This window comes from Electrona antarctica (genome assembly GCF_951216825.1).
Source record: "Electrona antarctica genome assembly, chromosome: 17".
NCBI classification, from domain to species: Eukaryota; Metazoa; Chordata; class Actinopteri; order Myctophiformes; family Myctophidae; genus Electrona; species Electrona antarctica.
In genome coordinates, this window is record NC_136798.1 from 7400075 (window position 1) to 7422754 (window position 22680).

At 45.0% G+C, this 22680-nt stretch overlaps 1 protein-coding gene across 1 annotated transcript; it reads right to left on the minus strand.

Moving 5' to 3' along the window:
- Window positions 1-2771: 2771 nt before the first annotated feature.
- Window positions 2772-20850, minus strand: LOC306941409 (calmodulin-1). Its single transcript, XM_079526861.1, has 6 exons — window positions 20716-20850; window positions 13279-13309; window positions 9928-10071; window positions 4784-4890; window positions 3972-4107; window positions 2772-3165 (listed from the first exon to the last, which is right to left on the minus strand). Exons 1-6 carry the CDS (start codon window positions 20716-20718, stop codon window positions 3137-3139), a joined length of 450 nt encoding a protein of 149 aa, XP_079382987.1. The 5' UTR covers window positions 20719-20850; the 3' UTR covers window positions 2772-3136.
- Between the last annotated feature and the right edge of the window lie 1830 nt (window positions 20851-22680).

Consider the following 22680-nt stretch of genomic DNA (forward strand, 5'->3'; position numbering starts at 1 on the left):
GGGAAAAATGCACACCATTGTTGAGGTGGTGCCGAGTGCCGAGTGCTGGCCACAAGGCAAACTGTGGACGTGTGAGCTTGAAGTATACCACCATTCACACTCGCTGTCTTCGCACATAAGCCAACTGCCAACATTGAACTGTTTTTAGCTAAAGGCATCTCTCCAACTACTCTCCCGGATCCTCATCCTTGGTCACCGGTGGTGATTAGTGGACTCCTTTCTACACTTGTTCACTCGGTGCTAATGAGGAGAGGACTGGTGGTGTCCGGGATCCATTGGCTCAGTCTAAATGCCATGTGCTGTATGTGTGTACATGATGGATAGCTTTACAGCATGTCAAACTAAGACAGGGGCGTGTGTGTGTGTGTGTGTGACACACACACGTACGTGGAGACTTTCCATACTTCATTGAAGTTCATTCCCAAGCTTGGTTAAATCACTGTCCAAATATGGTCAAACAATGTGCCAAAGTCACGAGACCTTTTATGTAGCATAGTGATGGTATTTAGCCTAGACTAGATGTGCTCAACTGGCCTGGCTTGTAAATCAGACAGTTTTCTGAAGAAACAATGTTTCTATATCAGTGGTTCTCAAACTATTTCATATCAAGGACCCCAAAAATGATATGTATTTATTTGGCCACCGACCCCCATCTGAAAATGTGTTCTAGGGACGGCCCCCAGAAGCAAAGATTTGAGTTAAAAACGTTCGCTCTGAGTCTGAAAGAATATATTCAAAGATTTGCGCCACATTTTTACGATTTAAAAGAAATAGTAGATCTACAAGCTCGTAGTGCGGCACTCGGTGCCGCGCTATGAGCTTGTTAGATCTGCTATTTAAAAGTATAACATGATGCACCAAAAGGGGTTCCCGTCCAGAATGGGTTAAGGTGACACGTTGGTGTGCATCCAATGACTTTGGATCAATGCCTTTGGCATCAACACAGTGCCGTCAGTACAGACCAGTATAGCCTGCTTTAAATTGCCTTACTAGGAGAAGCACAAGCCAACATGGAGTCATCACCGGCAGCAGGAGGGTTTATTCAAACTCCCACTTGTATTATTATTTTTTTTACCCCCCTCCCCCACCCCCCCGTTACAGCATGCTTCTGTTGCTTAGCAACCAGCTGGGCCTTGGGAGAGCTGGATAAGTGTCACTGTTGTGTATGTATATCCACGGATCAGCGAGAGAGCAAACAGTGCTCTCTCTCTCTCTCCCGCTGCTCCCATCACCCCACTGTCACTAGCTGAGCTGAACCTTATCTACCGTGAAGCCCCCCCGATAAATACTGTGCGCCTCTGCGGTGTGGTGGTTGCACTGGAAATCTACAAGCTCATAACCAAGTCGTGCCGTAACACATTGTGAGCTCGTTAGATCTGCCATTTTCAGGTTGCATCATGACACCGAATAGGACGCGACACATGAATTTTCAGGTTACGACATCGTCCATTTCTTGCTTCAAATGTTAAAAACATTCTTGAGAGCAATGTTTAGCTGTAAATGACTGTGTGTTTGTTAACATGGCTGTCATGCTGGATACAGGATAAAATCCAAGCAGCGCAGCCAGGTGCCCTGAGGCTTTGGTTAGGTCATTATCAAGAAATAACACACCGCTGAAGTCAGCGATGGACCAAGCATTCAACCAAGCCGTGTAATAAACACCAGTAAAGCCCTTGGCTGACAAACGACATGTGTAACAATGGATGGCACGTCCTAAAGGATATCCTTGACAATCAGGAATGTCGAGACTTCAAACAACCCGAGACACGACGATGATGCTTAGAACAAACATGACAATACAGACACGGTATATAAAGTTTACGGTCTTTTTTTTTATTTGAAAAAAAAAAAAAAAAAAAAGTAAAATAAGGACTAGCATGTACAACTTGGAATGAATGTAAACTGAACTCGGGTTCGAGCGGTCGCGAAGGGCCCGTGCACGGACCCCTCGGGGCGAGCGGTCGCGAGGGGCCCGTGCACGGACCGCGCACCTCTCCTCCATCCTCCTCACTATGCTCGTGTCCCGAGTCGAGAAACAGAAGAAAAAAATAAAATAAAATAATAAGAATAAGTGAAGGCCAGTGATTCTCTCTCCTGCCAGAAAGAGGACACTCTTCCATCTCAGCAAAGAAAAAGAAAAGAAAAGAAAAAATCACCATAAGACTTTTGAAGCCCCGCCCCCTCTTTTAACAGGGCAAGGACACACAACTAGAAGATGGCTGCCCAAAGAACATTAAAAAAAGAAAGAAAATTACATGCCAAACATTTGAAAATGTCTTTTTTTTTTAAACTCTTTTTTATCTAGCATACAATTAAGTCCCATTCCACCTCCCCCCTCCCTCCCCCCCCCCCCCCACCCCCACCCCCACAAAACTTGGGTCAGAACCGGATTATATTCTCGTCTGGTTTTAACGGATTATGGGGGTGAAGGGAGGGAGGGGGAGGGGGGTGGGGGTTTCCTCTCCAAATACCAAAAAGAAAAAAAAAATCTGTACCAAACCAACAAGAGGACAGCTTATAGTGGAATCAGCACGCTCTGGTTACCCGGAGGGGAGGGGGGAGGGGGGGGGGTAGTGCTCTGGCCTCAAGCTGCATGCATGGAGAACAGAAAACAGAGAAATAAGTAGTAGTAGAACCGAAGAGATGACCAGCCCAGACATTTACCACTAGCAGATGGAACTGCACAAGAGTTCACCAAATGCCTCCGCTTCAGTTTGAAGGTTGTTGTTGTTGTTACATGGTTTTTGTGTTTTTACAGTTTAGTTTGAGTGTTTGTTTTTTTCTCTTTTTGCTGTTGTTATTGTTGTTGTTAAGTACTGATGCTATAAACAGAGGTTAAAGGGAGGGGTGGGGGGGACAGGATCACTAACCATTGTTTTCATGCAGATATTTTTTGTATATTTTTCTCATTTTTTTTTTGTTTGGTTGTTTTGTTTATCCTGTGTGGACAGAAGGATATTTTAAAATTTCAACATTCAATTATTATCTATACAGAAACAGTATGAATAAATGAACATTTTTCTTTTTTTTCCCAAGAGGTAAGTAAAACATTTTTGGATTTTTTTTGTTTTGTTTTTTTGTTTTGTTTTTCTTTTTTGTTGTCTTCTAAGAGGGGACAGGACAGGGCAGGCAAGCTTCACTTTGCGGTCATCATCTGTACAAATTCTGCAGAGAGAGAGAGAGAGAGCGAGAGAGGATCACAGGAGAGAAAGGACAAGATAACATTAGGACAGGAGTAGCAGGGCCAGTCACCTGCTAAATTGTTAAATGCTTTGTTAATTTTTTAATCAACTCGAGCAGGTTCGGAAACACGCGTCCTAATTAGTGTCCCCTTTCCTAACAGCTTCCGTGTCCATCTCATTAAGCCCGTTTCATTTTAAAAAGGAAAGGAAAAAAAAGCTGCTGCTGCTGCATGGTAGTCACAGCAGTCGACTATAATGACACACACGATCAATCAGAACGGCTTTAATTGCAAAGACCATACCAGTCCATAAGTATGGAAGTGAGGCGCATTTATCAACTATCGACGCCCTGCGAGAGAATGAGAGCATCCCCTCATGTGATGTGCCGACTGCCGAGAGAAAAGATATAGGAGGGGGGTTGAGTGTATGAGTGTGAGAGTGTGTGTGTGTGTGTGTGTGTGTGTGTGTGTGTGTGTGTGTGTGTGTGTGTGTGTGTGTGTGTGTGTGAGAGAGTGAGAGAGAGAGAGAGCGCGCGCGCCATGGCTCTTGGCAATGTGATGTAATACAGAAGGACGTCTTTCTCCCATCTCTACATTTAGTATAGCCTCCATCTATACCCTTCATCCAATAGGTCGATATTACGCGTGGCTGGCTGTCTCTTTCTCTTCATGTACCCGTATATATAGCAGAGTCAAGCCAGTCAGTGCAGTGGTCTCGAATATAAAACTATCTGTATTGTGGGTAAATTTGAGCGTACAGTATGCAAATATTTAGTTGATCGTTCATTACCTTCGTAGTTGACCTGTCCATCTCCGTCAATGTCTGCTTCTCTGATCATCTCGTCCACTTCTTCGTCCGTTAGCTTCTCTCCCAGGTTTGTCATGACGTGACGGAGCTCTGCGGCACTAATGTAGCCATTTCCATCCTGGTAAAACACAGGTGAGAAAGCCAAGGTGAGAAATACAAGAGTGGGGGGCGGGGGGGGTGTGGGACGCTGCTGGGTGACAAGTGGCAAGGCGAAATTCCCATCGGCTTGGTTAACGAACCGACATAGCAACAGGTGCGAAGCTAACAGCATGTTGGAGAAACACCTGGGCATATTTGTGTGGCAGGGTGTTTGTTCTCGAGTAGTAGTAGTTGTGACCTTTTTGTATACAACTGGTTTGTTGGGTTCTAAATAACAGCATACCAGTTTCATTGTCTATTCGCAGCGTCTCATGGAGAAATAAAGCCGAGGAAATGAAGTACAGGAAGTACATGTGTTGCCCAGCCAGCTGAAGCTTCCTGTAGTCCCATACATTCTTTCGGCACTAGGTCTTGTGCTTATCCAGCCTATGCCAGACCATTTGTATCGTCCGATTTCACCTCATCGGTCATCATGCTGCAATGTTTCTTTGTTTATTTAGTATTAGCTGATGACACGGTAGTGTCACACATAAAATGAAAAACAAAAAAAATAATAATGCATTTAGTAATTGCTAAAATTGTAATAAGGTTTAGAACAGGTGTGGTTGGTAAGACACATCATCACTGTTATTAAGAAGGTCACGGCGCTGTGTCAACTCGCTGTGACAGGCACTTTAAACATTGACGCGGGTTACCTTGTCAAATACCCGGAACGCCTCGCGGATCTCCTCCTCGCTGTCTGTGTCCTTCATTTTTCTGGCCATCATGGTCAGGAATTCGGGGAAGTCGATGGTTCCATTACCTGGAATGAGAGATTACAAAATGAGCACCTTTAATCAGAGAAATTGCTCTTGCGTAACGGATAAAAATAAATAAATGAGCGTTTAGGTGATTAGATCAATATTTTAATTTGGCCCGCCCGCTTGCCTCTTATAATCATGAACTGATTAAGCCTAAAACTTCTAAATACGTACAAAAAAGGCAAAGGGGTTTCTTCAGGTCCTTGAGAGGCTTTTAACACACACCAAGAGGCAAGCAACTTGAGACCTGAGTCATCGTGGCCCTCCAATGGTGAAGCACTCAGCCCTACTGGTTAGAGCGTGAACTGCAGTCGGACCCGTGGATTTATGACGAGGAAACCCCGTGCAGCTGGGGTTTAACATTGAGCGCTCGTTTGCACTTCCGCATTTGCCAAGCAAAATTTGGTTGGCAAATGCGGAAGTAGACCGTTCTTCTGGGTGCTTCAAAACGCCACTGAGCAACTTCCACTGAAATGAATAGCAGGGGGCAGGGCTGTCGCTCCGGTTCGGTCTCTATCCTTTTATAACTATGGGAACACCCCTCAAATCATTCTCTGTACACAGCTTCCTTCCTGCCTTCCTGGCCTCGCCGCAGGCACAGAAACAGGATTTATATCATTGCCGTTGGGCAGAAACTTTTATCTCCATATTTCATACCTTCAATGCGCTCTTTCTAATCATACCAGTTTCACACAAGCAAAAATGTTGGAGTGAAAGTGGTAAAGTGTGTCTGTGGATTTTATACATGTTGAACCAATGACGGGTATTAAGAGCTTGTGACGACAAAAAAAGTTTGCACGCTCTTAATACTTTTCATTGGTCCAATAATCATTGGAACGCACGTTTTTCCCCCCCCTCCCATTTCCTGAAAGGTAACCGTTTGAGATAAAAGGTTTCTCTGCCCGACAGGTGATGATATACACATCTCTTAAGTAGTAGGTGGTAGTGGTGGTCGTTACACAGGGAGCAGCGGCATGGCATGGCAGGGAGGACGCTGAGCAGGTCATCCATAATGCAGACATACGGCCCGGCCTTCTTGGAACTTCCATAAATCAAAAGGGCTCATTGCCCCTGCTTCCCCCGTCAGGAGAACCTGTTTGTATAGCGGCATCTCTCTCCAATACATCCACCCATGCATCCCCTTTCTCTCTCTTCCTCCACCCAATATGTCCATCCCCCTCCCCCCTTTTTCATTCTGGCATTCCACTCTTTCTACCCTCTTCATCAACACCTATAGCTTCTCTGTTTTATCCGTCCCTATTCTCTTCTATTCCATTCATTCCCGGCACCTAGCTCTATCCCTCTTTTCATCTCCATATCCCTCCTTCATACCAGCCGTCGCCCCTCGTTTTGTTTTGACCCGCTCTGCACTTTGTTCACTCGTGTACGTTTGGTACGTACTGAATGTACGTGCGCCTGTGCGCACGTGACCTTAATGTGTGAGTGGGCTGGAAAGCATGGGAGGATGTATAGGGGATCAGTGGTGCTGGTGGCCACTGCTGTGCTGATGGTTGGTGTGTGTGTGTGTGTGTGTGTGTGTGGTAGGATCGATATCCATGTTGCTGTTGTCAAGGTGGGATTAGCCAGGGATCAGGCCCTGTAGACACAGGGCAGGACCAGTGATCTGCACAGCTCCCTGAAAGACCCCCCCATGGATGGAAGCTAAATCAAATGTGCGATTTGTGAAACCACACACTAGCGTAGTTTCCTAAACAATTAACCCATTTTGGGCGGGAACCCCTTTGTGTTTTAAATATTATGTTATAATTTAGCTATTGAAAAATAGCAGATCTACAAGTTCATAGCGCGCCACCGAGTGGCGCGCTACGAGCTTGTAGGTCTGCTATTTTTTTTTAATCGTAAAAATGTGCCTCAAATCTTTCAGAAAATTGTCATGATTTTGTTTTTTTTTGTTTTTTTTTCAATGTCAAGCCTGAATTTGTTAACACAAGATGCAACATTATGATGTTTTAGTAATATTGCCCCATGCTGTTCTACATACGGTACTGCCAACCAGGTGAAGAAATCACAGACTGGGGCCAACCTTTGCTTTTATATGAAACATCCCAGACTAGTAAGATTGTATGGCTTCCATAGAAGACAGGCTGGCTCCTATGGAATCAAAATGACTGAAATCAGTCATGGCAGGCAACTGAGAACTATAATCCATACCCCTCACAGACAGGAGGAAGTGGGCAGAGGTGATGGGTGGGGTCATGGGGAGGGCAAATTAGTTATGGCACACTAATCTAATGCCTGACAACCTGGAGTACCTGGTTTCCCAGCCGGCCAGACCATTTGTTGCACGTCACTCCCCTACTCTCTCACTCAATGTTTCCCTCCCCTATACAGTGCATACTTGTATCAGGAACGGGGCTAAAGAATGGTTCAGAAGCTGCATTCACGTTCACTCTTCCATTGGAAATAATAAGACTTCCGGTCTCCGAAAAAAAAAAAGGAGGCCACCTACTAGATACAGGAAGTAAACTGGAGATGGCATGTCTTTCTTTTTTTGTGTCTTGTCTAGAGATGCTCTACAGTAAAATCCAGAGGGTTAATTTTACTTGTGTGTACAATCAGGGGCGTAAGACCAAGATAATATATGTTGGGATTATAGGGAAAGGTCAGGGACAGCGAGGTCAAAGGACCCAGTGGGATTAGAGAGGGTGGGACTAGGATTAACCAGCAATACAACGCACCGCAAACAGAGAGAGAGAGAGAAAGAGGTGGTACAATAGATATCAATAGGAGAGAGAGATAGAGAAAGAGGTATATAACAGACATATTAGAAGAGATGAGAGAGAGGGGGATGGAGGGAGGTGTGGTGATGGGGCAGATGGTGATCTAATGGCCCACGGTGGTGATCTAAGGAGCTATTATCTAACGCACAGAGACAGTCGGCAGCATCGAGGAAACACGTGCTGCCATTGGGGATGGGGGGGGGGGGGGAACGATAACTAGAGAAGAAGTGTGGGCCCAGGAGTTGTATCTGCTCTGCTGCTCCACTAAAGCCTGGGGCTCAATGCTACTGCTTCAGTCACTTGGAGAGGAGAAGATGGGGGAGAAGGGGAGGGGGGGGGGGGGGTGGGGGGGGGGTAGGAGGAAGGGTTGTTGGGGGGGGGGGTGACTGAGGCGAGAGAAGAGGTGGGAGGGAAGGAAGGAGAGCGACGTTGTCAATGAGTGAGTGAGTGGGCGAGATGAGCTGGAGTTGGGGAGAGATGGAGATGCTGAGAGGACGAGAGTACGTAAGGAAGGAGCGAAACGTGTGGGAGAGAGTAGTAGGACGACACATGAAGAGAGAGAGAGAGAGAGAGAGAGAGAGAGAGAGAGAGCGCGCTGACGCAAAACTAGACAGGGCTGAAGCATCTCAGTGGATTTCTATATGTGGTCATGGAGTAGAAGGCGAAGAAAGTATCGTCCAACCATGATGAATGCTGTAGTGTGGGGGCTAAAAGCTACTGTAGCTAGCTACCTTGATCTCTCGGACAGACCTAAGCGAAATAGCTGTTGAACCCATCGTTCAGTATCATAAAACATCATGAAATAAATTGCATCTTCATACAATAAGCTGTAGTGTGTGTACTCCACTAATACTGACAGAACTAGTGGTACACGCTGAATATTCCAACCCATAATCAACCCGTAAGTGCATTTGCCTGGTGAAGCAAAGGCAGGCTGCATTTTGGGCAGTTGTAGTTATTGCCAGTCTCCTAAAAAGGGGGTTTCTGGGTTAAACAAAGGGTTCATTGCATAGCCCAATAAGTCATTCCTCATCTTCCTCAATTCTTCCTCTGTCTAAAAGCAAACTGTACCGTTTCTCATTCGCCATCAGTCATTGGCTCTCCGTGGTTGGTAAATAAAGCTGATGTTCAATGGCCAGCTGCCATCCTATTGCTTCCTATGTGGGCACTGGATGTGCAAAGCCTGGAGAGGCCTTATGTAACCACTTTTATTTTCCATTACTAGCTTCATTGCTGTCTGACCTAGATTGCATCAGCCAGGGGAGGCAGAGGCAGAACAAGAGGAGGTTAGCAGTGGTTTGTGTGAGCGCGCGCGCGCGCGCATGTGTGTGTAATATGTGCATGCATGCACAATTGAGTGTGCGTACTTGCAGTCAGCTGTGACAAGAGGGGGGGGGAGTTGGCGAGAGCGACGATAGTGGGAGGACATTTCAATAGGGGCAGCCGAGCCGCGGCGCAATTGATTTCTCCTGATCAATGTGCTCCCCATTTACAGAATCCTATAAGCTGACAGAGCACCGGTGAAATACAGGCTGGCTTTGACAGTTCCCATTCCCCTACCTTACAGCCCAAGGACAGACGGCCAGCTGGCCTGCAGGCATGCTAGCCAAGAAGCAAACACTTGCCTCCTTCTCTTTCTCTGTCCATCTTTCTCCATCTCCATCTCTGTCTCTCTCTCTCTCTGTCTCTCTCTCTCCGTCTCTCTCTCTCTCAGTGCAATTAGAAGGTCCTACAGTAAAGGGACTCAACATTCTCAGAGCATGAAGAGGAATAGAGGAAGAACGCGTCTGTCTGTTTGTGTACGTGTCTGTCTCAGTAATGCCACTCGATGGCCTCACAGCCCTGGCTGGCTCCAACGATGCCACGGTCTCTGACACTGGCTCTCACTTTTCGCTCGCGTACACGATTCTTCTCTGACGTTGTCAACAGTGATGTACCTTAACACACAGTGACTACACTGCTGACACCCATAGCGGGGCGGGGGTGCCAACCGGACGGTTGGTAGGGAATGAAGAATGGTGAGAAAGGAAGGCAACGACAGTGTATTTGCAATAGCTCAGAATGTTCCCATAAATTCCAAGGAGTCACACTTCCTCATTTCATGGTAATCATGAGAATCATTTCCTCCATCTCCATTTCCTAATTTGACAATGTGTGACCATAAAAAAATCCACAATCTCTGCTTCTCCACCGTGTGTGTGTGTGTGTGTGTGTGTGTACTAACCGTCTGCGTCCACTTCATTGATCATGTCCTGCAGCAGTGTGTGTGTGTGTGTGTGTGTGTGTGTGTGTACTAACCGTCTGCGTCCACTTCATTGATCATGTCCTGCAGCTCAGCCTCTGTGGGGTTTTGCCCCAGCGACCTCATGACGGTGCCCAGCTCTTTGGTGGTGATGGTGCCATCGCCGTCCTTGTCGAATAAGGAGAAAGCCTCCTTGAACTCTGGAAGAGGTAGAGAGGAGGGGAAGGGTTAGAAAAGTGTAGACGTGTCGCTTGGTGCAATGGGCTGCGTTAGGACTAGTTCAGACCAAAATGGTCATTCACAAAATGGGAAGAGAACATATGTGACCAAATTTGACTGAGGGACTGCCATTGGATTCTTTTTTTGAATTTTTTTTCACGTCATGTGAAAGCAGGGAATCATAGCTTCAAATTGACATTGGTCGTTCAGTTTGACCCACCAGTTTTGGAGATATGGCTTATACAGTAATGTCTTGCAGAAAACAGCAAGTTGAGAAAACAGGCTTGAAAGGTTCACTTCTGTGGTCTCTAACATTACACCTAGCTACATGTTTAAGCATTTATTTCATATTTACATTCAATTTCAGCTCTGACATTTATTTCAGACATGCCCTAGTATGTGAAGAGTCTGCCTGAAATATTAACTCATTTTGGGGAAAAAAAGAAAAAAAGGTTTTTCTCCTCTGGTGAAAAGCTGGAATTTGCACGATGGCAGGCTCTCAGTCAAATCTGGTCACATATAATGAATAAATAAGTGGTTAATACTCATGGGGCCACAGATCACTTTCTCTTGGAACAAACAATACTATACCTACAAGCCATTTCAAAACAATGAAAATAACCAATTATATTTGTATTGGTATGACCATGACGGGCCACAGATACATAAAGCAGGGTCTGTGTGCGGCTCACAGGCCGCGGGTTGAGTAGCACCGTTTTAGACTAACTGCATAGGTTACATTCCTGACTCATGCCACTGTTGAACATTCTCTCTGTCCCCCCACACCGCCCACCATCACCCTGACAAGCTCGAACTACAAAGGGAGGACCGACTGCCACCTTGTCCAATATTCAGTCCAATATTTTGATCCCTGGCGCTTGACGGCGTAGACGCGAACAGAAACTGGCTAATGAGACATGCATGCGGACTAGGCACGTTAACAATTAATCAACTATTGATTGATTGCCGATTTGCCGTGAAGAATTTAATCGATTTAAATTGATCAATTAAACAATTAATGTAACGCTCCGCGGTTCTTTTTTCCCACCCTTCATTATCGGAAACCCAAAGCTACATAATTATCTGTAGGACGCGCGTGGCTGCCAGTAACAGGGCCGACATTATGTAGCCAGAGCACAGCTCAAACAAAAGCATAATATACCACATTAATTCATGACAGAAAAACAGCAGACGGTCTTTGAAACAGCAGAGCCGTGGGGTCTGTGTGTGTAGCAGCAGTTGAGCCGAGAGCGCGCGGTGACGCCAGCCTCTCACCTCTTAACGAGCCAAAACATATTTCACGTCCAGAACATAACTGAACCACAGTGGCGTGTCTCTACTGATTAACGTGATCCGATTGTTTGCGTATGTCCTGGTGTGAATGCACGATTCGATGCCAGAGACTAGAACGACGCCAAAGCATGAGGCATTTGGACAGGCGGTGGACAACTAAAGCTATTGCAGAGTTTAAAGTCTGCGCTGCACGTCTAATATAGCAGATCTACAAGCTCACTCACAACGCGTCATGGATTTAATTTATTTGTGCGAGGTGAAGCACTACACAATATTAAGTTTAAAGCGACAATTCACCCCTTTTGCAACCAGATCTTATTTTAATGATGTTTGGGAGACAAGAAACACATGTTTTTAGACATTTTAGTATTTCCAAGTGTCCATGATGTCATGGACACGGGGCTCACTTACTTCCTGGACTACATGTTGTCTCAGTAAGACAGCCCTCCCCCTAGCCACAAGGAGGAGCAGTGCACCAAAGCATTATGGGAATTGTAGTCCAGGAAGGAAGCGAGACCAGTGTCCATGACATCATTGACACTTGATACTAAAATATCTAAAAACACATATTACCCACATAGGAGGAAAAGTGTTTGTCTCCCAAACATCATTAAAATGAGATCTGGTTGCAAAAGAGGTGAAGTGGCCCTTTAAGGGATATTGCTGGTTGGAGTGACCATTAGGTTTAATAATCAACACAAAGTCACAGTCTTGACAGCAATGGCACAAACAATTGGTAAATAATAATAATGTAAAAATCACATTCAGTGTTTTGGTATTCAGTTTTCGTGTTTCCTCATTTTGGTGCATCTTCAACCATCAATTCATTGATTAAATGAATCATTAAACGGTTAATGAATGAATTGATCATTTGCATCCCTAATGTAGACGATTACAGGATGGTAATCAATCAGCAACCGTTTTTACGGCATGCCCCTGCAGGGGCAGAGCTGTCTAGAGAGGCTCTGCTGAACCGTCACTTTACACCGGGTGAGACTGGCACAAATCTGGAGATGACTGACGTGACGTCATAGTATGGACAATTGGACATCATAGATTGGTCACATGACATCCGAGAAGAGAAGCCACGGTATTATTATTCCCCATTTTGTTTAACCCATTTTGACCTGAGATCAGATTCTAAAAATGTCTTCTACATCCTGACAGTTTTCTGAAAAAGCTATGTTTCTATGTCAGTCGTTCTTCGATTTTTCTAAAATAGCAGATCTACAAACTCATAGCGCGCCACTGAGTGGCGCGCTATGAGCTTGTAGATCTGCTATTTTTCAATAGCTAAAGCATAACATAATGCTAACACCAAAAGGGGTTCCCGCCCAAAATGGGTTAAAGAAGCAAAAGGCTTAGCCATGCAGAACAGGTTTGTTGTGTCTGTTACTGCATGTACAGTATCGCCCCACAAAACCAATCATAAGCTCACGCTGGTACGTACATGTACCGTACCGTACAGTGCATGTCTGTTCTTCTCTGCCATAGTGAGTTAATTACACCATGCTGCAGCAGAGAATTGATACAGGCATTTGCCAAATGATCCGCATTGCAACTTACGAGGCTTCGTTCACCAACTGCACCCTAAAAGGCAGTAAGTTGCTATGTAAAGATTGGGCAGGGTATGCCCCAAGTCACATGTCATGATGACAGTTACTTTGTAGAATGTCATTGTCTTTGCACTCCGTATACTTGACCATTTACCCTGTCGCTTGTTGACTATAGGGTTCATGGCACATTTCCGATCTTGCACTTTGTAAGGTAACCTGGATAAGAGCTTCTACTAAATGCCTAAATTGAGTTAATTAACACATAGCGGGATTTCAATGTCAAAAGTGTGTGTGTGTGTGTGTGTGTGTGTGTGTGTCTCAAATTCACTGTCTTCCTACCTGCAATCTGCTCCTCTGTTAGTTGGTCAGCCTGTGGTTGGAAAAAACGAAGAGGGAGGGGAGAGGAAAGAAAACAAACAAGTTACTCAACAGGCGATTATTCCAACCATTTCATCATTGCTTCCCACAAAATCCCCACCCTTCGGCCAAACTTCCTCGACACAGGGAACAGTGTTCAGGCACCGACCCACTACTGAACTATGCCTGTATGTGACACTCGCTCTTACAAGGTTTTATTAGGGATGTGAACCACTCAGTATTTGGTGAGTCGACGCGTCGCGGCCATTTACAGATTAGTCGATCGATTTTTCTCTCTTTTTATTTTGTGGCTGCACATCAGTTGACACTTGACAGGAGAACGCAACAGCGCATTGACAAGTTCTGCAGCTGCACCCCTCATGTTTAGAATTTGCATCAAAGCCAGAATAAAAAAAATCTAAGAATCTTTATTTTATTGTTTATTAAACACGGAACCGTTGTTTAATGCGTAGGCTACAACAGTAGCATTCACTAGCCTTGCGTAGCCAGACGAATCTGCCATCGAAAAATAAAATAGTGAGCGGTTGTTTCACATAGGACTCTGTTGACGACGACAGACGCTGTGAGCACAGAGTTATAAAGGATAGAGCGCGGACCAGGTGAGCGGTTGTTTATTTCCTGCTTGCGCATAGTGTGCACAGAGTTGACGGCCAAGATGATCGAGGGGGAAAGGTATCCGTGAGCTGATGGCATTTCTCGAATCGTCTTGGCCGTCAACTTTGCACGCACTATGCGCAAGCAGCTCGCTACTGGCCAATCACAGCGGGGCTGTGATCCACAGTCTAGCTATATCATTATAACTATGGTATGGGCTGCGGTGGGATCCAATCTATAACGACACGGCGAGTTATAAATAACGCAGACGAGAGAAATGCAGTGTGCACATAGATACACTCGTAGAGTTCCCTTTACCATTTGGAATACATTTGATCATTTTTTTCATTACAGTAACGTTCATAACGTTTTTGAACAAGCCCTTCAAAAAAGGGGGATTTTTTTTTGAATGGCTTGTTCAAAAACGTTGAAAAAAATGATCAAATATATATGATCAAATTATATATATATATATATATATATAAATCTTTTTTTGTCCTGAGGTGTTTTTTTCTTAAAGGACATCCATTTGAGGGCGACATGTTTTTCTCCAAACAGAATTACTCCACAGACCACAGCACTCAATTGAGTTTGTCAAGAGAAGAGCCATTAGACCGGCATAAAACTTTCTAAGACCTTTGAAAAGGTCATTTTAATGACCCACCATCGACTTCAATTGCCTTCAAATGGACAGCAATGCTACAAATCACAAGCAGGGAGGGATACTCGGATCCAACTGTTGCAGGTTCAGGGATCAAACAATACTATATTTGTTTTACAACTAAATGAATTCCCCATGCACAGTGAGTGATTACAAATCAGTGTATCACCCTCAAAAGGGAAAAGGGTACTAGGCAACCATGGAAACAAGACATAAAAGGATCATCTGGAGGCCAGGAGAAGATGTAGGCAGGGTTGTTTCAGGACAGCATGGGAGTATTTTCCACAGTGCTTTTACTGCCTACCAACAGAGGGACTGGGCCACCGAGTTTGGTGTGGTTTGATTCCCTAGCCAGGCGGCTGCGCTGTTCCATGCAATAAGCTAGGCTTTCTGTAATGGCTAGTGGTGGTGACTCACAATGGCTTTAAATGGCTTTAGTAGCCTGCATCTATAGTGTGATAGTTGTTCTTCCCCGAGTCTCGCAGCTGAAGACAGGGTGACCGTGACTTTGCCGTCAGGGCTCCTCGACACTGGAACGACCTAACTCAGGCTTGATGAATCACTTCTTAAAATGTACTTTCCAAGACAGACCTTTTCATACATCTAAAATTGTTTTATTTCTCATGGCACTTTTTTTTATAATAATACCAGTCTTGTTTGTATTGATGATGTTATTAGCATCATCATCTAACTGGAAGACCCCGCCCCCCTTGCACAGATGGATAGCATTGTGAAGGAGGAGTCTGTGCTTTCAAACAAACATCCCCAGTAATAAAGTGTGAACAACGGAGCTGGCAGTGCAAATGCCACCTCCCGCAGGTACACACCCTTCCCCCATGTGGGAAAACACAAGCTTATTGTTTATTACGGCAACAGGCCACTGACGTCATTCTACCTGGCAGAAAAACAGGGACGCAAACAGACAAGCACACATGAACAAGACAGACACCCACCACCCTATATGAACCTATAGACCTGCCCACCTACATTATGTACTACCTATACGTCCCCCACACTGACAGACAGACACTAGTGGACACACACACGATCCTCCATTTATAGCATTCTTTCCTCAACAACACCAATGTTTTTGTCCGTTCCCAGAATTCCTGTGAATTAGTCAGAGTACCCAGTTCAGCCCCAAAGCAAATTCCTGCAAACCTCACGCTGGGTTTGTGTTTGCGCAAGGAATCTGGCCTCAGATAAAGCCGAGCACATAAGACAGAACCATGATTACATTTAATTGAAGCGGTTTAGCCGAAAATCATCTTTTTTTTTCTCTTACATTTTTATCCCACAATTTTGTAACCCATTTTTCACCCGTGTCAATTATCTAATGTGATCCTGGGCTCTACACACCCTCCGCCAACCTATTCCCCATATATGGGGAACATGGGGAGAGCAACAGACTTGAACTCATGCTTCCTTCATGCCTGAGTGTCCAAGTTGCTCCTTGACACCTGACAGGGGGGAGTTTCCCTGGTTGGACGTAGCGTGTGGAAGGAACACGTTATTCCAACCAGTTCCTTTCCCCTCCATCAGGCGCCCCGGCTGGAAAATCAGCTTTTAACATTGGTCCGGTTGCTAGGCAACGCCTCCGTCACCCCCAGCACCAGGATCTTTGCACACGGCCCCCATAGACCTCCGGTAATAGTAGGATTTTCACAATGCCTCATAATTCTGAAAATACGAGTGCTGTCCATGGTTTTGCTGATCCATCCGAGGTTCGGATGTCATTTGTGATTTTGTACCATATCGCTCCCGAGTCCCCACAATGTTAACGTTTCTGCGAAAGATAAACAGTGTGAACTAATGCTAATAATAGCCGATCGTTACAATGGCGGCCTCCATGCCGGTAAAGCGGAAATTAATCTATCCGGAAATAGAGAATATGCTCTGGCATACTGGCAACTACCATCTGCAGCCACTAGGTGGCAGACAAAGAGTTAAGGGCACCGTAGGCTCAGCCATGTGATGATGAATAATGAATAGAACTTGGGTTTGGACCGGATGTGATTTCATCCGATTGGGGCGCATACACCCACCAGATGCTATTTTTCTCTAAATCACGTCTGGAGAATTAGCTGTGGGAGGCATCGATCTGCACAGACTTCAATGGCCTTGATAATATTACAGTAGCCGACGTGATTTGATCATGTGTGTGTGTGCCACCACGACCAAGCCTAATGGCCACAAGGCCTTTCATCTCTGTTGTTCCTCCATCCCTGGGCCTTAAGCCTAAGATATTCATTAATTAATTGCATGCAGCTGTCGGGCACTGAAAACAGACAATCTGCAAGCTCACATACACACGTGTTGCGTGTGAGCTTGTAGATCTGTAATGTCAGTACATGCTAGAGTTGTCCCGATGCCATTTTTTCAGACCAAGTACGAGTACATGTATTTCAATTTTAGTACTCGCCGATACCGAGTAACGATACGAGTACTTTTTATTTTCGTTGGGTAACCACTTATTTTACCCCCTTTTTTCCAATTTAATTTCATTGTCATGCCTAGACTTTCAGTTGTCATTTATGCTTGTAGATGTTTTTGGTGATTTGCTGCAGTGTTTGGGGCAGAATTACTGCCGTTGCATTCGTTCAGCCTAGTGTCAATTGGATGTTTTGGTACTCGGGTCAGAGTATCGGGGCCAGTTCCGAGTACGAGTACTTGAGGGTGGTATCTGCCCGAGTATTGGAACAACTCTAGTACATGCACGTGGGTGGGGTGTATGAGCACTGCTAGCATGCTCCTCCTGCTGGGTTCCCTCTCTATCCCCTTTACTTTCCCTCCATCTTACATCCATCTTTCCATGTCATGCTCCCCATTCATTTGCCCTATTCATCGCTCCGTCTCTTCTCCTTCTATTTCTAACCTTGATCCCTCCCTACCCTCTTCCTCTCTACATCCTTTTCCATCTGCCTCCTACTTACTTTCCCCTCTCCGTCTCTCCCTCTGGGTGTGTGTGGGGTGGTTTCAGTGACTCAGTACCGAATGTATATCCTTCCCTGGCTCAGACCCAGGTGCTGCTGTGTTGGGCCCTCGCAACACTGCTGCGCCACCCAGTCCCACTACCGGCCCATCCCTTCCCTTCCTCCCTCCTTCCCCTTGGCTTTTTGGAACTTGGCCCATATCAACTCCTACTCCTTCTCCTCCTCCAGCCTCTCTCTCTACTTCTTCTGACACTGCTCAGAGGAAACTCCCTCTGATTCATGATCCATGCCACCCTATGGAGAGGCATGTGCGTTGCCAGGCCTCCAGCCCTAACGACAGCTTGTAGAGGCGAATATGTGGTTGCGGGAGGGATGCTGGCAACGACTTGTTGGCAACAGTGGGTCAGCCACTCCCGCGGTTGCCTGGGCAGCCAACCCCTGCAGTGAGCCTCCAAAAAAAGCAAGGGGTGTGTATGTGTGTTTGTGGGCGGGTCCTCTGTGAATATTTTGCATCCCTCCCAGAGGGACTGTTTAGTTCAATGTTAAAAAAGCAGAATTGTTTAAGGGAGGGCAACCAGGCAACTTGTCCCATAACAACAAACACAACAACACAACAACTACGAGGTGTTGTTTTGCAGTCTGGCATCGTTGGCATGTAACCACGTGTGGGATACATATTACATACACAATAGTGAAGTAGCAGCTCTGTGTGCAATGACAGTCATGTGAAAGGTGCGAAACCAGCCGTTACTCTGACAGATGGACGTGACACACGCACACACAGTCTCTCACACACACACACACACACCACGTGTTTTTTCCACACACAAAGACTCATTGTGCCAAACACAGCCACGCGCTCCCTTTCTATAAGAGCTTTCAGCTCAACAGAGTGCTGAACGCCTCTTCTCCATTGACCCAAGACAAAAGACAGAAAGGGGCCTGTTGCTTCAGGGGCGCAGGGAGAATGGAAGGGTGTAACCAACACCAGCCTCTCTCCAGTCCATACCCTGCAGGGCCGGGACAGTCCACCATATGGCCTGATGGCACTCGGGGAGTCGGGGTGCCATCAGGCCAGCCCCTACACACAGGACAGCCCCTACACACAGGACAGCCCCTTTACCTTCGCTAGACACTATAACATATAGGACATGGCCGCCAAGCACATCAATTATTCATCGCAGCATATCCGATGTCCTCAGAGTTACTAAACATGCATCAGCAAACAAGGGCGTAACAGGAATAGGATAGCAGCCTCCGTATGGTCCCACTACTTATTGGATACTTCCACCTCAATGGGGGGGGGGATGTTTCTACTTCAGTGGACGCATTGATGAGGACAAGGGGCTTACGCCTGTGGACTATGGCTTCTCAGAGATGCCGATATGCAGGATAGCTCCATAACAATTCCACTTTACACTCCAATTACTGTGTGTGTCGCGCTGCAATGTGAAACTGAGTTGTGGCTTGATACCATATATGGGATATTTGATCAGAGCTGTGTGTATGTCGTGTGTGCGCGCGCGTGTGTGTGTGTGGGGGGGGGGGGTTCTGTGGCTTCTTGGCTCCCATGTGCCATCAATGAGATCCATCAAGGTTGATAATCAATGGATTTGCTTGAAGGCATCTATTCAATAATCAGATCCTGACGACTTCTCCTCGCAAGAGCAAAGCGAGTGGGAAGGTTCACTATGTTCATTATCTGGTCGCAAGATGTCAGAAATGGCTGGTATGATGAACATGTGTGAAACATCTGGTGCAAATGGTTATACTAGACTATATTTTCTGAGCCAATTACGGCTGATGGAACCCACATTATAGGGTTTACTGGCATTTTAGTCAAGAGTTCCAAAGTTACTTACCACTACCAAAAACATACATTACTACTACTAATAATATATATATATATATATATATATATATATATATATATATATATATATATAATAAATAAGAGGTTGAAAAATAAAAGCCATCCTAACTTTACAGCTGTTGATGTTTTGCAGTGCACTAGCAAGTAAGTGCCAGAAAGCTTCTTGGACAAACTGGCACTGCATTTGCATACCGTCGAGAATTTGCAAGAGGCAACCAAATCAACCAGCATATGATGAAGATAAACCTGTAATGCCATGCATGACAGTGAAGGCGGATCTGCACCGGGTTATCGTTGTCGAGCAGCAGCCATATGTAATGCATGTATGGGCCCGCCGGGCCAGGTGACAGTGTAGCAGCAAATTGTTAACATTTGCCATTTAAGAATATGGCCAATTTCCGTTGCGGAACACCGACGATACGATGTTGTAATCGTCTCGACAGGCGCAACATGGTGCAACAGAGGAGAGGGGAGACCTATTCGAGAGTCGACACAGATCATTTCCTCAAACTGAGAGGAGCGCCCTGAAGGCATGATTCACCTCGAGTGCCATTCTAAAAAATTGCCCTTAAATAAACTAAAAACACTGAACATTATGGATGGATCTCGTCCCTGGGGAAGTTGGCTATTATTGGATGTTGATTGATTGATCTGTCGGGACTCTGGGTGGAATCAAATGCCAGCATGGAGCTAAGTCAGCTAACGTTAGTACTACTGTGTGAACTGAACACGCCTGTCACTGTGCTTCTAAGGCGGATTGTAAAATGTAGCCCAATGCACTTATGACTTATAGCCACTCTTACGTTATGCCACAATAACCCAGAATAGCTTAATCCAGCTAGACAGCAATTAATTAAATCTGCATCGCAGAACCACCGAACGAACCACCAGAATCGACAATATAAAAAAAACATAATATCCGTATAGAATTGCGCAGTTTTTTGGGGGGGAGGAATAATAACGTTCCATTTTTAAGGGAGCATCGATTCGTTCCAGAAACGAGTACACTACACACAGACACACACACACACACACACACACAAATAAAAGATCACACACACACTTCACATGATGATCCCATACGATCCCATACAACAACTAAATTACAAACCGTTTTAGACTAGAGGAATCGGGGGGGGGAATGCGCTTTTACGGGCGTTCCTCGATCGTGAAAAGGAGAGAAAAAAATGCCTGCAACGAACTTAAATAACGCAAATAAATCAACACACCATACTACACCGAGACGTGTGCCTACTACAACAAACCGTGCCAAAGAACAGTCGACAAAATAAAAACACATTTGCCCAGCAATAGAGAATGAATGAGGAATACGTTACCATGTTGTCTGTTGGTGGTGGTGGTGGTGTTTGTGTGCTTGGTGGTGTATGGAAGCAGACTGTTCCTTAGATGGACTTCCACCAGCAGCAGCGTGTATATCGGCCGTGGTGTGGTCACAGAACCCGGGAGGGAGGGGTAGGGTAGGGGGGGTGGGTTGCCTCAACAACCCTTATGTATCCCTCCGCCACACTGGCACACAGCACTCACTTCCTTATTATTTCAATTCAATACTGTACTACGGTACTCACTAGTAGTGGTGTGTTGTGGTGGAAAGTAATTTTGAGAACGTACAATGTTGAGATATTTGTAATTATTACTTTCCCAATACTTTTACTTCTACTCCACTACATCTCAGAGGCTAATATTGTACTTTTACTCCACTACTATCTATTTGAAAACTTTAGTTACTAGTTACTTTGTAGATTTTGATTATTAGGCTATTACAAAACATATAGGCCTACATTGACCACTTCAGCCCTATATACATTTGGGCCATTTGAAAATAGCCGATCTACAAGCTCACAATGCGTCGCAAATGTGACGCATTGTGAGCTTGTAGATCGGCTATTTTCAAAATATTTTCAAACATTTGAAAACTTTAATTCAGCATAATAAGTGCTTTCTACTTTAAGTACATTTTGATACCAATACTTTAGTAGTGTACTTTTACTCAAGTAAATGTTGATTATCAGGCTTTTACTTGTAATTAAGTATTTCCACATTGCAGTATTGATACTTGTATTACTTAAGTAACAGATGTGAGTACTTTTTCCACCACTGGTGGATAGTTCACTGACTATACAGGATAGGTGGGCATATAGGGACATCTGGGCACCTCGATGTAAAATTGGCTATTTTGTCCAAAATGTAGGCCTATTTGAAAAATGGACAAGTAATGCTATGTATACATGATGTGAACATTACACGGTATATCATTATCAGACTTAATTTTATCCTTCAACTTCTTGTTAATGCCCCAATTCCCCAAAATGACTGGATGCAGGCCTACAGGTCTTGTAGCAATTGTAGAAATATTAGACCTTAAATGGCAAACATGTTATAATAATGTTATAATACTTTACTTGAAAACATTTTCCAAATATTTATATCCTTTAACATTTTGGAATTTGGCAGCGACACTGTGTCCCTGTCCCTCCCTCCCCGGAGTCCCCGCAATGGAGTATAATAAATTAAAGCTACTTGGCCTGGCCTGGAACGGTTCGGCAGCTGCTTGCTTGCTGCTGCCACTGCCTGCCGGAGACGTGCCAAACACCATGGTGGTGGGGTGCATGTGTTCTTCTGAAATGCCTGCAGTGCAAAATTGCGCACACAGAATCATCAGACATGCTGTAATAAAGCTGACAAGCTGAGTGACCGTGGGCCCGCTTTGTGCACCATGGCACTGTCTGTCTCGGGTGCAGACTAGGGTGCAGATTGTTAATATTATTAGGCTACCATGACGGTGCAAATAGTGCCCCATGCCTGCCTGAAACAGCTTGCTTACTTACTTACTACGTTGTGACTGGGAGCTAGTGTTCAGCCTAATTGCCAAATGTGCCAGTAGAATCTATGCGTATTTTTAATTTGCAGAGTAGGTTATTGTGCTTCCATAGATTGGACCAGGTCTGATATTGTGAAGCAGATCAGTATGTTTTATGTGGTTATTTTCGGTTCCCAAGCCTGCAAGAGCATTGCAAAATTCAGTATTATTATGATTTATTTATGATTATATTTAGCTCAAGCCCTTGAAGCCAGGCTGCTTGGTATGGGGATGTTAGACTGTACTGTACTCAGTTGCTGAAGTAGTAGTACTCAAGTATAGCTAGTGAAGTTTACTGTATGCAGATGTATTCTCAAGCAGTAGCCCTAGGCCTATATGCACACTCTCAACTGATTCCCTAACTTTTCTTCAATATATAATTTATATATATATTATTAAATGTGTGTACTATTACAATTTATAC